At 39.0% G+C, this 14,383-nt stretch overlaps 2 protein-coding genes across 2 annotated transcripts; one reads left to right on the top strand and one right to left on the bottom strand.

Moving 5' to 3' along the window:
• The first annotated feature begins 393 nt into the window (after positions 1–393).
• On the top strand, positions 394–14,137 carry LOC131985069 (uncharacterized). The gene is made up of 5 exons (XM_059350107.1): positions 394–714; positions 1,942–2,358; positions 5,367–5,477; positions 12,260–12,315; positions 13,509–14,137. Exons 1-5 carry the CDS (start codon positions 675–677, stop codon positions 13,653–13,655), a joined length of 771 nt encoding a protein of 256 aa, XP_059206090.1. The 5' UTR covers positions 394–674; the 3' UTR covers positions 13,656–14,137.
• Positions 7,187–10,802, bottom strand: LOC131985067 (uncharacterized). Its single transcript, XM_059350104.1, has 2 exons — positions 10,301–10,802; positions 7,187–9,156 (listed from the first exon to the last, which is right to left on the bottom strand). The coding sequence occupies exons 1-2, from the start codon at positions 10,637–10,639 to the stop codon at positions 8,647–8,649; spliced, it is 849 nt and encodes a 282-aa protein (XP_059206087.1). The 5' UTR covers positions 10,640–10,802; the 3' UTR covers positions 7,187–8,646.
• Positions 14,138–14,383: the final 246 nt, after the last annotated feature.

Raw genomic sequence — 14,383 nt, 5'->3', positions numbered from 1 at the left:
ATTCAATTTTAACATCAATTTAGTGGTTTAAGGTAATTTTCTATTAAGCTGCTGAAATGTAAGTAAGTAAATAAATAAATAATTATTATATTAGTAATAATAATAAATAATAACAATAGTAATAATAATAATAGTAATTATAATTATATAATAACAATAATAATAATGGAAGGATGTTTACATGTTTACTGTCACGTAATGTCGAACAACAACATATTTTGTTCTCAAGAAATTAAGAAGAAAATAAAAGGGGATTCACAGCCCACAAACCATTGTGGGTTTCCGTGCTTTTATTTTGAAGGACTCCCACAGCCTGGCTTTCATTCACAACCTCCGGAGAAACGAAACTTAAACTTAAAGTCTGCTGCAGAGTCAGCGCTGCGAGGAGTGTGTGTGTGTGTGTGTGTGTGTGTGTGTGTGTGTGTGTGTGTGTGTGTGTGTGTGTGTGTGTGTGTGCCATAGACAGTCTATGGGGAGTGTGCAGTGAGAAGTGTGAATGTGCTTCGTGGAAAATGTTCCGTTTCTTGCCCCTGCAGAGGTTTTGGTGGTCTCAGAGTGTCTGATAGTTAATAAAGTCCCCTCTCTGTCTCTGTGACCAGTCTGTCTGTGTGTGAACGAGCTGCTGCAGCACTGAAACACCTGGAGAACATTTATATATATTCATATTTTAGTGGATGATGGCAGTCTGTGTCTCGTGGATCCTCACCTTCATCTGTAAGTCAAACACTCATTTGTGTGTATTTTTATGATTTAAAGCAGGCAGGGCAGCAGGTTATATAAGGTTTGATTTATTAGATGTGTTGCTTTATTATCAGGTATGAGGTTTGTTTATGGTTATGGTTGTGATTATGAGTCATGAATGGGGCGGTTGTGTTGGATCACAGCTGATCAAAGTGAATCTAAAGTGAAAGAGATGTTCCAGGTAGCAGCTGTGACCTGGTTGTGTGTCTGTGGTGCAGCTCGGGGTCATTCAGGAGGTTTAGAGGATTCTGGTCTCATGTTCCAGATTTAGATCTAAACCAGTTCTGAGAGCGCTGCAGGTGTTTCTAGAGTCGTGATGCTCTGCAGGTGTTTCAGTTGGGGTTAACCCTCCATCGAGCTCTGCTGTCAGCTCAACTCGTTAGACACGTTTCCGTGTTCAGTTTAATGCATCAAATCTTTTCAGCAAAGGTTAAAAAAATAAAAAAAAACACCTCGACCAAGTGTAGTAACGTGATTTAACTTTTTTTGCAGAGATTTGTCTAGTGCTGGAGTGTGCATTCAGCATTTTTAATGCAATCTTTTGGTTTTTTGTCATTTCTTTGTGTGTATTTTTGTGTGTTTTTGCAAATCTTTTGTGTTTTTTGTAAAAAAAAAAAAAAAAAGTATGTTTTTGTGTGTTTTGAGTGTATTTTTGGTGTTTTTTTTAATATGTTTTTATGTGTAATTTTTGTGTTTTTATGTGTGTTTTTTTAATATGTTTTCATGTGTGTTTTTGCAATTTTTTGTGTTTTTTGTAAAAATAAAAAAAAAAAGTATGTTTTTGTGTGTTTTGAGTGTATTTTTATAAGTGTTTTTGGTGTGTTTTTATGTGTGTTTTTTGTATTTTTTGTGTTTTTTTAATATGTTTTTATGTGTATTTTTTGCGTTTTTATGTGTGTTTTTATCTGTGTTTTTGTATTTTTTTTATGTTTTTTAATATGTTTTTATCTATATTTTTGTGTGTTTTTGTGTAAATTTGTTGTGTTTTTTGTAATTTTTTAAAATGTTTTTGGTGTGTTTCTGTGTGTTTTGAGTGTGTTTTGTGTGTTTTTTTGTCATTTTTTGTGTTTTTTAATATGTTTCTATCAGTATGTTTTATGTTTTGTGTGTGTTTTTATGAGTGTGTAAAACAACTTGATGTAGTTGCATGTTCTCTGCAGCCTCCTGACCTCTCCCCTCATGTCTGTGTGCTCTCCTCAGGCCTGGCAGGTTGTCCCCTGTCTTCAGCCTCACCTGTCCTCCGCTCGGCCCTGGTGGTCCCGGCGGGTCACAACGTCTCTCTGTCCTGTAACCTGACGTCCAGCGGGGACGTCACCTGGTACCTGCTGCACCAGCAGCAGCTGCTGCCGCTGCTCAGCGTCACGGCAACCACGCTGAGGAAGAGGAAACAGAAAGACCCAAAGACTCAACAGAGAGACGAGATCAAGGACCGAGTGGAAGACGTTACTAACATCCACACGGAGGACGCCCGGTTCTCCAGCGAGGGCGACCTGGAGGACGGGACGGTCCGGCTCAAAATCCTGCAGGTGGAGCAGAAGGACGCCGGGCTCTACTTCTGCACCGGACGCTGTGAGGGAAAAGTCTGCGTCAACAGAGGGATTCACCTGGTGGTCGATGGTGAGAATGCATCGAGATACAGCCTGGAAACAGATGAATTTATGTTGTTAAATATGACCAAAAAAGACACAAAATGACATAAAAAGACACAAAATGACCAAAAAAGACACAAAATGACTAAAACAAGACACAAAATGACCAAAAAAGGACACAAAATGACAAAAAAAGACACAAAATGACTAAAAGAAGACACAAAATGACAAAAAAGACACAAAATGACCAAAAAAGACACAAAATGACTAAAAAAAGACACAAAATGACACAAAATGACAAAAAAAGACACAAAATGACTAAAAGAAGACACAAAATGACACAAAATGACAAAAAAAGACACAAAATGACTAAAAGAAGACACAAAATGACAAAAAAGACACAAAATGACCAAAAAAGACACAAAATGACTAAAAAAAGACACAAAATGACACAAAATGACAAAAAAAGACACAAAATGACTAAAAGAAGACACAAAATGACAAAAAAGACACAAAATTACCAAAAAAGACACAAAAAGACATAAAATGACTAAAAAAAGACACAAAATGACTAAAAAAAGTCACAAAAGGACTAAAAATGGTATGAGGAGGAAAAAAAATGGTATGAGGAGGAAATAATCGAAAAGGACTTGTAAACTATACAAACAAAAGTCAAAGAAAATGTGTTTGAATGTCCTTTGAAATAAAAAGATTTAACAAAAAAAACAAAAAAAAAACAAAAACAAACAAAAAACAGACAAAAAAGACACAAAATGACCAAAAAAGACACAAAATGACTAAAAAAAGACACAAAATGACTAAAAAAAGACACAAAATGACAAAAAAAGACATAAAATTACTAAAAAAAAGACACAAAATGAAAAAATAAATAATTTTGTGTTATTTTATTGTCATTTTTTGATGGAAATGATTTTTTTCTGCTAAATTAACTGATAAACTCTTGACTGCATTGAGCAGCAGCTGGTGTCGACATCACTGAAACCAACTAAATGAAATGTTTCTGGAGTGAAACTAAATCACTACGTTTCATCTGGACTGAAAACGATGATATGAAAATGAGATTAACAGAAACATTTCCAGATGTCTCGTTTAAACATTCCCCTAAAATTTCAGTCCGACACATGTTGAGATGTTGAGACGCTCCAGTTTATAAAGATGGAAACATTTTATTTAAAGTGAATTAATCTCTTTTATGTTAACTAGAAGCCCTAGACCAGGGGTCTCAAACTGGCGGCCCGCGGGCCGATTGTGGCCCTCGTGATGATATTTTGTGGCCCCCACCTTGATATGAAAGTTTAATGTGAGTTTTATATGAATGGCACTTTACCGTGTTGTGTGTGGAAGGTCCCTTTAATTACTTTTTTGGGTAATTTTGAGTCTTTTTTAATAATTTTGTGTATTTTTAATAATTTTGTGTCTTTTTTGGTAAGTTTGTGTCTTTTTCTTAGTAATTCTCTGTCTTTGTTTGGTCGTTTTGTTTTTTCTTTAAGTAATTTAGGGTTTTTTTAGGGGTCATTGTGTGTCTTTTTTGGTCATTTTGTGTCTTTTTTTGTAATTTAGGGTTTTTTCTGTCATTTGGTGTCTTTTTAAAAAAAAATATTTTGTGTTTTTTTGGTAATTCTGTGTATTTTTTTGTCATTTTGTGTCTTTTTCTTAGAAATTTTGTGTCTTTTTTAATAATTTAGTTTTTTTCTGACATTTTGCATCTTTTTTAGTGATTTTGTGTCGTTTTTATTATTTTTATTATTATTATTATTATTATTATTATATTTTGTGGCCTTTTTTTTTAGGTAAGTTCGTTTTTTTTCTGTCATTTTGTGTCTTTTTTTGGTCATTTTGATCCTGCCTCCAGTGGCCTCCAGGTAATTTGAGTTTGAGACCCCTGTCCTAGAATAAAGAAACCTAATAAGCTATTTGAAATAGTAATAAACAGTAATAAGTTCTGCTCAGGGTGAATAAAGGTCGCAGTGACATTTCTGAGGAAAGCGGCAGTTTCAGTTTGTCGGTTTTTTGAGGAAATTGAGGGTTTTTTCACATGTTGTTGAGTCATCAGCGGTTAGTTTGATGTTGTTACACTGTGATCAGCACTTCATCTCTTCATCAGGCTGTTAGCTGCTTTTTATTGTGGAAAGTTAATTTTTTATCTCGTTATTTTCTTTACAGATGATACAAATGTATTTATAAAGATTGAGATGAGCAGCTTTTGGAATTAAAAACATTTAAGTTTGATATGAATAAAAGTTATCAATTAGTTTAAATAAACTAAATTAAAGTGTTTAATGTGATACAGTACAAATCATGATGTACAATGTTGGAATAGAAAACATAGTTTTAGGAGTCGTTATAGACTGTAAATAATGCTGGAAATGTAAAGACAAATTCTCTCAAATGTAAAGATTCAAAACAAACAAAACAAGATGTTTCAAGACTGAATCCAGAATTTATTTCAAAATAAACTGGAATTTATGTGTTTACAAAACAAAGATTTGAACAAATGTAAAACAAAAATGTTAAATGGACAAAGGAGTTCATTATTGGAAAAGTTCGGATGAATACTATATTTAAATATATTTAAAAAACAGTTTAATAAGATGATGAACAAATATGAAACTGAGGCTTGAACTTTAGTTTATATTGTTTTTTGAGTGCATGAATAAAGAGTGAATTGATGATGAAAAAATTCATTAAAACTTCCTAAACTACTAAGAAAAATAACTCATAATATCTATTTATAAGCCAGCTTTTCCTGAGGGCGTAAACCAGACATGAAGCTCTGTTTTGGACTGTTTTTTTAATAAATATAGAGGGAAATGTTCAAGATAAATAATGTGAAAAATGAAATAAACTATGAATTTACAGGCAGCTTAAACTTGCTTTGGTTTTGGCCACGAACGTGTGGATTATCTGTATTTTTCTATTTTTTTATTTAAGTTTATTAGTTGAAAACGACTGAAATAACAAAGTTAAACACAGAAAAGTAGATAAAGTCAGTTAACTGTTTCTTTTTTCTGTCAGGAGCTGACGGGGAGTCGAGCCGGCAGCCGTGTCTCAGTCTGGGGATCTGTGTCCTCCCGCCTTTACTCCTCCTCTGCCTCGTCTTCATCGTGGGATTCTGCCTGTGCACAGGTGAGTTTGTGTGTGTGTGTGTGTGTGTGTGTGTGTGTGTCCTGTGTGTGTCTCCATCTAGTGGTGGAAAGTAGCATAACATTTAATCAAAGTTTTTCTCTAGTATTGTAGTACATATTGAAGTATTGTCATGTTTCCAGCCTCTCCTGTCCTCTCCTCTCGGCTCTGTGTAAACAGATTTTCAGTGAATATTTGTCGCATGACCAATAATATTTCTGAAAAAGACACAAAATGACCAAAAAATGGCATAAAATGACCAAAAAAACTCCACATATTGTACATATTGAAGTATTGTCATGTTTCCAGTCTCTCCTGTCCTCTCAGCTCTTTGTAAAAAGATTTTCAGTGAATATTTGTCGCATGACTGATAATATTTCTGAAAAAGACACAAAATGACCAAAAAAGGACAGAAAAGTACCAAAAAAAGAAACAAAATGACAAAACAATGACATAAAATGACCAAAAAAGCTCCACATATTGTACATATTGAAGTATTGTCATGGTTCCAGCCTCTCCTCTCCTCTCTGCTCTGTGTAAACAGTGAATATTTGTCACATGATATTAATATTTCTGAAAAAGACACAAAATGACCCAAAAAAAAGACATAAAATGACCAAAAAAAGACGTAAAAAGGCCAAAAAAAGAAGCAAAATGACCAAAAATTACAAAAAAGTTATTTAAATCACCCAAAAAGACATAAAACTTCCGAAAAGTACCAAAAAAAAAAGAAACAAAACGACCAAAAAAGTCCACATATTGTACATATTGAAGTATTGTCATGTTTCCAGCCTCTCCTGTCCTCTCCTCTCGGCTCTGTGTAAACAGATTTTCAGTGAATATACAAAGTGACCAAAAAAAGACACAAAATGACCAAAAAATATGCAAAATGACCAAAAATTACAAAAAAAGTTATTAAAATCACCCAAAAAGACACAAAACTTCCGAAAAGTACCCAAAAAAAGGAACATAATGACAAAGCAATGACAAAAAAATGACCAAAAAAGCTCCACATATTGTCCATATTGAAGTATTATCATGGTTCCAGCCTCTCCTGTCCTCTCCCCTCTGCTCTGTGTAAACAGATTCTCAGTGAATATTTGTCATATGACCAACAATATTTCTGAAAGAGACAAAATTACCAAAAAAGACGTAAAATTACCAAAAAAGACATAAAATTAACAAAAATCACAAAAATACACAATTTGAAAAAAAAACAACATAAAATGAACAAAAAAGACACACATTTTAAAAAAGTACAAAAAAGAGACACAAAATGACCAGAAAATGATGTAAAATTACCAATAAAGTCTGAATATTGTCCATATTGAAGTATTGTCATGTTTCCAGCCTCTCCTGTCCTCTCCTCTCTGCTCTGTGTAAACAGATTGTGTGTGTGTTTTTCCCCATACCTCTATCTTTCTGAGGACCAACAGTTTAGACAGTTAGAGAGGACAGGTTTGTAAAGTGAGGACAATGTCTCCATCTAGTGGTGGAAATTATTCATTACATGTACATAATAATGTTCTTAAAATCATCAATATTAACACATTAATTATTATGTAAATATTATTCTCATAGTGTAGTGTTTCATTGTGTTAATTTGTGCTTTTCACAATAAAACAATCTAGTGAAGAGATTATATTTCACCCTATTAAATGCCAGAATAATATATATAAAAAAAGGCTTCTTCACATCAGGATCTTTGCACATTATTTAATAACAGACTCAAGAAAAAACAAAAAGATTCCAGAGGAAAACATCTGTTTGTCCTTCACACTCATTTGGATCTACAGGCTACAGAAAAGAGACATTAAAGATACAGTGTATGAGAAAATTACTCTCTAAAATTACAGTAAGTTCAATAAATTCACAATGATGCTACTAAATATCATCATATCTCATAACATCATAATTAATGCAGAGTGAAATCACCAAACTTTCTCCTCAGATCTGCTCATCCTGTGAAATCTGTGATGTTAGAATAATAAAACCAGTTTTCACAAAAAAAAATACAGTTCATCAGCTCGGATCAATCATGTTTATAATGTGCAACAATCAAAATCCTCCAAAGAGAAAGTTAAAACTAAAATAATTCAAGAAAGAAAGAAACTGTCCCATAAGTCCCCACTAAATGGCAGTGTACATTCTTCCCACATTGTTTTCTTACACTTGAACACACCATGTAAAGAGTTCTGATTCTGATATTTATTTATCTTCAATGTGCATCTCCATTTTTACTTATTATTACACGTATCATTTGTGATTCGGTTGATTTCAACAGATTATTTGTGTAAAACTCAAAATAAGGCAGCATAAACGGAGATTTTAAAGTGGGGTTGACTGAGGTATCTGTCCATAGTCTGTGTTTTACTGTAACCTTTTCCTTTGGAAACTTTCCTCACCCGTGATACGTTCAAGGAGCGTCAGAAAGTGCAATTTTTTTAAAAAATGGCTGTTTTTACAGTGTATTACAGTGTTGGTTGGTTGGTTGGATGGTTGGTTGGTTGGTTGGTTGGTTGGTTGGTTGGTTGGTTGGTTGGATGGGTGAGTGGTTGGTTGGGTGGTTGGTTGGTTGGGTGGGTGGATGGATGGATGGTTGGTTGGTTGGTTGGTTGGTTGGTTGGTTGGGTGGTTGGTTGGGTGGGTGGTTGGTTGGTTGGGTGGGTGGGTGGATGGATGGATGGATGGTTGGTTGGTTGGTTGGTTGGTTGGTTGGGTGGTTGGTTGGTTGGTTGGTTGGTTGGTTGGTTGGTTGGTTGGTTGGTTGGTTGGGTGATTGGTTGGATGGATGAGGGGTTGGTTGGTTGGTTGGTTGGTTTGATGGTTGGTTGGTTGGTTGGTTGGTTGGTTGGTTGGTTGGTTGGGTGAATGGTTGGTTGGTTGGGTGAATGGTTGGTTGGATGGATGGATGGATGGATGGATGGATGGGTGGATGGATGGATGGATGGATGGGTGGGTGGATGGATGGTTGGATGGATGGGTGGGTGGATGGATGGTTGGTTGAATGAATGAATGAATGAATGGTTGGTTGGTTTGTTGCTAACCCTAACCCTAACCCTGTGTGAGTCTTAATAGAGACCCATCAATGATTTTCTCGAGGTTTTACTGTTGATAATCAAGAACACGTGCGGTGGACTTGGTGTCCCTGATAACTCGAGGCGAGGCGTCCTCAGACCGTCTTCAGCAGCAGCCCGTAGGGTCGGATGGACTCCTGCACGGTGGCCCTGGTCAGGATTTCTGTGGAGTTTTCGGGGATGTAAACGAGCCACATGTCCTCTCTCTGGCACTTGGTCCTCTTCCCCGGGTTGATGCGGTTCTGGAGGACCACTTTGTACGTCTTCCCGTCCACTTTGGACTTGAACTGCCTGCAGTACTTCTCCGCCACCTTGATGTCTGGCGTGGAGTACACCCCTCTGCCTCGAATCTCGGGGTTGACGATCGAGGCGGCGGCGGCCTCCAGGAACTGCGGCTCGCTGTCGGGGCTCCCGCCGTGCGCCACGATGATGCCGAGGGAGCCGTCCATGTTGCGTCCCTGGTAGGAGACGGGCCAGGCGTCCTTGCCCGTCCCCAGCCACTTGTCCCCGCCGTCGTACTTCTGCACCACGCGCAGGGCGGCGCGGGTCCAACCGCAGGGCCGGATGTACGGCTCGTCACCGCGCAGGAACTTTTTGTCGCCGTCCTGGGGGTCAGAGGTCAGAGGTCAGATCTACTGCATCTCCCCCATCCTTCCTCACCTCCTCTCCCTCCCTCACCCTCTCCTTCCCTTCAAACCTCCTCTCTTTCCTTGTTACTCTCTCCCTTCCTCACCCTCTTACTTCCTTGTCTCTCCTTCTCCCATTCTCCCTCCCTCCTTCTTTCCCTCCCTCCTTTTCTCCTTCTCTCCTTCTCTCCTCCCTCCCTTATTCTCTCCTCCTTCCCTCCTTACCTTCCAACCCTACTCTCTCCCTTCCCCCTCTCTCCTTCTCTCCCTCCCTCCCTTCTATCCTTCCCTCCTCTCTTCCCTCTCTCTCTCTTTACTCTCTACTCACCTCTCTCACCCACAGTCTCCCCTTTTTTCTTCACCCCTCCCTTCCTTACTCCTCCCTCCTTCCCTCCCTTATTCTCTCATTCTCTTCCTCCCCCTCCCTCTCGCTTTTCCTCCTTACTCACTTCCTCTTTCACTCCCTTTCTCCCTCCTTTCCTCTCTCCTTCTTTCCCTCCCACCTTCTCCCTTACTGCCTCACTTCCTTCCTCTTTTTCTTCCTCCCTCCCCCTTTCCCTCCCATTCTCTCTTACACCCAGTATCCTTCCCTTCCTCCCCTCTCTCCTTCTCTCCTTCCCTCTCTTTCTCTCTCTCCCTCCTTCACTACGCTCCTCTTCCTCTCCTTCTCTTCCTCCAACCTTTTCTCACCCCCTTCCCCTCTTCCTCCCTCCTTCCCTCCCTTATTCTCTAATTCTCTCGCCTTACTCACTTCCTGTTTCACTGCTTCTCTCCCTACTTCACACTCTCCCTAACTTCCTCCCTCCTTCCCTCCCGCTCTTCCTCCCATCTTTTCTTTTTACACTCTCTCACTCTCTCTCTCTCTCTCTCTCTCTCTCATTCTCTCTCTCTTTCTCTCTCTCTTTCCCTAACTTCCTCATTCCCTCAATCTCTCCTTCTTTCCCTCCCACCTTCTCTTTATTTCTCCCTCCCTCCCTTACTGCCTTTCTCCCTCCCTCCCTTCCTCCCTCCCTCTTCAGTTCATTGTTTCCTAGCACCAAAACAAAAGAGAGAACCTCCCTAATACTGATCTATAACTCTATATCTGTGTGTGAGTCAGACCCAGAGACTGGTTTCCTCTCACCTTGACGTTGGTGAAGTCGTAGTTGAACTCCGGGTGGAAGAAGTCCTGCAGGTTGATCTTCACCGTGGTCCGGAGGCTCTGCTCGGGCCCCGCGGTGCTCGGGCCTTCAGCCAGAGCCTGCGGGGCCGAGTACAGGTCCTGGTCGTCCGTGTCCTGCAGGGACAAAGTCCCCAGACTGGGATACTCCAGCGTCTTAAAGCCCTCCTGCTTGTAAAACTCCTTCAGGGCCACGATGTTGACAAAGTCCTGCGGGGTGAGCTGGGAGGCTCCGCTGGTCGCCTCCACGTTACAGCCGGAGAGCGCCGACAAGGCCTCCAGGCTGAGCTGGGTGTCTGGCATGCTGCTGGCAGGAAACAGGCTTTACTCTCCTCTAACAGAGACGAGTGAGAGGGGGAAGCCTTTTTTTCTCTTCTCTGAGTTTGAAGAGCTGCTGCTTCTTAAAGAAAAGGTAGAACGTGAAGAAGCACGAGTCTCTTTCTGTCTGCTGCTCCGACAAAAACAACTCGCCCCAGTTTCCCTCTCATGCTTTCACTTTCACTTACCGGCTGTGAATCACTTTACTGAAAGTCAGCTGGCTCTGAGGGCCGGGCCTCTCTCACACACACACACACACACACACACACACACACACACACACACAGTTCAGGTTTCACAATCCTTCATATAATTAGATCCAGTGAAATGCTGTTGGACCCCTGTCCTCTTTAGACCAGATTAGCTGTCTGTAAGGTGTGCTAGCCCTGCTAGCTGAGTGTCTGTCTCCTCTAATCCTGTTTTACTTTAGCCGTGTTTCCACTACAGTCCAATAAGGCAGATCTGGTGCCACCTGCCACCACTGGGAATTCATTCACACACCGATGAACGCAGCATCAGGAGACATTTGGGGTTCAGTATCTTGCCCGAGGATACTTTGACATGTAGCTGCCATGGTCAGGGATCGAACCACCAACCTTCTGATCAGTGGGCGACCGCTCTAGCAACTGAGCCTTTTTACAACAAGCACCGGACACTCTGTACACAGTTAGCGATGCGTTTAATTCATGATCAGCAGCTGACACTTTGTGTACAGTTAGCATGCCGGTTTGTTTATGATCAGCGGAGACGCTGTGCATAATTAGCCATGCTGGATTGTTTATGAGGAGATGCCGCAAATTGATGTTTGATTGTTTGGATGTCTTTCGAGCATTTAAAAATTATTATGGGAAGTACATCAGCTACCTGAGAGAGAGAGAAAGAGAGAGAGAGAGAGAAACTATAACATTTTTACACTTTTACTTTGCTTTTTCGTCCCTACTACGCTCACACAAACTCTTTAATTAACAGAGTGGGAGTGCAAATACCACTACAAAGTAATCCTACACTTTTAGTGACAAAAATGCTAAATTAAACAACACATAACAGACTAAATGTTGGAGATAAAGTGACTGTTTTCCACGTATTTCCGACCTACTCGAGCTGCTTGGATCCTACCCGAATTCCCGAGTCGGAATCCTGTGTTCAAGGGCCGTTCTAATGCACTTTTTCAACTCGGAGGTCGGATCTCTCCGAGTTCCAAGTGCAATCGAACGCAGCATAAGGTGTCAGCTGGAGCAGTCTGATCTGGATCACCTGGGCCCGGTGCTCCACAGGAAGTAAAAGGCGTCCTGGATCTCTCTGTTCTGCTGACACCAGAAGCCCTGTTGCTGTTTTGTTGCAGTTTTATTTGCTGTTTATTTGTGCATCACAACACCACATACACGTTTTACACACATTCACATACACACTACTGATGTTACTGATTTTCACACCTCATACTTATATTTATATATACATATATATATATACTTTATATATATACTTTTGGCAATAAACCACGTAAGTTATTAGCATTTTGTGTCTCTTCCTGGTATTTGTCATGACCTGGAGAGGTTTCTGACAGTGGTAACCACCTGACTCAGCCCCTCCTCTCTCTGTCTGCAGGTAAAGCGTCTGTTTGCTGCTGTAATCGGGTGAAAAAGAGAACAAACCAGCCAGAGGTCAGTACACAGTGACTTATTAACAGCCCTCCTCTAACTCCTGGTCGCTTTTTTTTCACTTCTTTTTCACTTCACATGCTGTAATAATTAAACCCTCTGAGGCCCACATAGAGATATTTTTGTGTTTTGTTGGGGGGTTGCAGTATATTTTTAGGGGGAGACAGCAGTTAAACGAGCTTTTTGCAGCTCACAGACTGTTTAGGGACCCCAGGATGCACAAATATACAAAATACAATATGTGAAAGTGGGAAAAACTGCATGCTTTCTTCACCAAACAGCATGGGAACAGCATAAAGTGGGCATATCTGTAAAGAGGAGACTCGTGGGTACCCATAGAACCCATTTTTAGTTTTCCAGTCATACCTGATTTATGCAGCTCACAGTATGCAGAAATATTGACATAAACAGGAGAAAATAACACATTTTACTGCAGGAGAAACACTGCATGGGTTCTGCCCCAAACAGCTTCTGATAAAGTGCATAAAGTGGGCGTTTCACGTCTAAAACAGCCTAAATATTTAATAAAGGATCATATGAAACAGAGAAAAGAAGCCAGAGTTCTCTTGTTGTTTCTCCCGATTTATGCAGCTCACAGACTGTTTAGAGCCCTCAGGATGCTGAAATATAACACAATAAATATCACATTTAGCTAAATTTAAACTAAATGTAAAGAACCAGCATTAAGTGGGCATGTCTGCTTTTCCTTTGTTTGAATTTAGTCCAACTTTTGAGTGTTATTTAATCCCATTCCTAACAAGATATACAGATTGAATCCTCATTGAATCCACAAGAGTCTCAGCTTTCCAGTCAGACCCAATTTATGCAGCTCAAAGACTGTTTATATGTATAAATATTCATAAACAAGAGGACAAAATAACAAACTTTAATGCATGAAAGAAAACATGATGTTATTTCCCTTATTCGGCATGTTATCAGCATAAAGTGGGCATGTCTTTTTTGCTTTATAATGACTAATAAAGAGCAAATATGCTACAAATTTTCATATAATCAACTGTATTTTTTAATGAAGTGTTACCCAAAAAGATGCTTTTTATTATATTATGCATCATATTCGGGTCATATGTTTATAAACCCAATCAGACTTCAGAAAATACTGAATGTCCTAGTTTGAAGTTTTATTAAGTTGAAATGAATTAAAACTTAATTAAAATCAGAGTTTTCTGTCTCTGCAGGAAATCTCTCTGCACTACTCCAGTCTGAAGCACGCAGGGAAGCCCCGCCCCTCCGGCCGAGGAGACACGGGATTGGTCGAAAAGGACGTCACGTACTCTGCAGTGATGACTCGTAAGAACCCGACCAGATCACATGACCACAAATAGAAAAACGTTCTGCGTTTAAAAGCAAAAAAAAAAAAAAAATCTGATTATGAATGTAGTTCATTTTAAATTTTATAAACTTTTCTAAGCCAATAATCACTTTTTAAACAGACGTTTCTATAAATCTGTGAGTCAGTTTCGGCTCTATTTTTCCACAATTTTGTAAATAATAAGGGGAAATTCTTTATATGCTGGAAACAGAATCTGTGTGATCTTTCTTTAAACTGTGATTTTATATTTTAAGCTATTTCACCGACATGTTTAACTGTGAATCGTAGAAATGTTGCTGTACTTTGCTTTTAGATTCTGAGTGATTCTCTTTTGCTTCCTCACAATCATAAATGCTAAAATGTTACTGTGAAGCTGTTACTGACAGAAAAAAGCAGATTTTTGTACAAACCACGAGCACAGAGTGAAATGTAGAAGTAGGAATAAGTAGCGTAAACTGTTAGTTTTTTTATGTTTTAATAAATGTGATAAAAAAATTGCTCCTGTCATATTTCATTTTTACTGGCTTCCTTTCAAAATGAGTGAAATGAGACACTTTCAAAACATTTGACTGAGTGATTTGATAAAGTCTGCAGAGCTACAGATCTAAAATTTAAAAGCAGTGGGTTTGTTTTTGATCTCAGGATCAAAGTTTCAAATCAAGTTTCAATCAAACAGTTGCAAAATGTTTTTAACAGGATCTGGTTTGTGCAAACACTTTGTTTTTGGACAAGTTTTAAATG

The sequence above is a fragment of the Centropristis striata genome, chromosome 14 (assembly GCF_030273125.1).
Source record: "Centropristis striata isolate RG_2023a ecotype Rhode Island chromosome 14, C.striata_1.0, whole genome shotgun sequence".
Classification (NCBI taxonomy): Eukaryota; Metazoa; Chordata; class Actinopteri; order Perciformes; family Serranidae; genus Centropristis; species Centropristis striata.
This window is presented reverse-complemented; position numbering and strand designations above follow the sequence as displayed.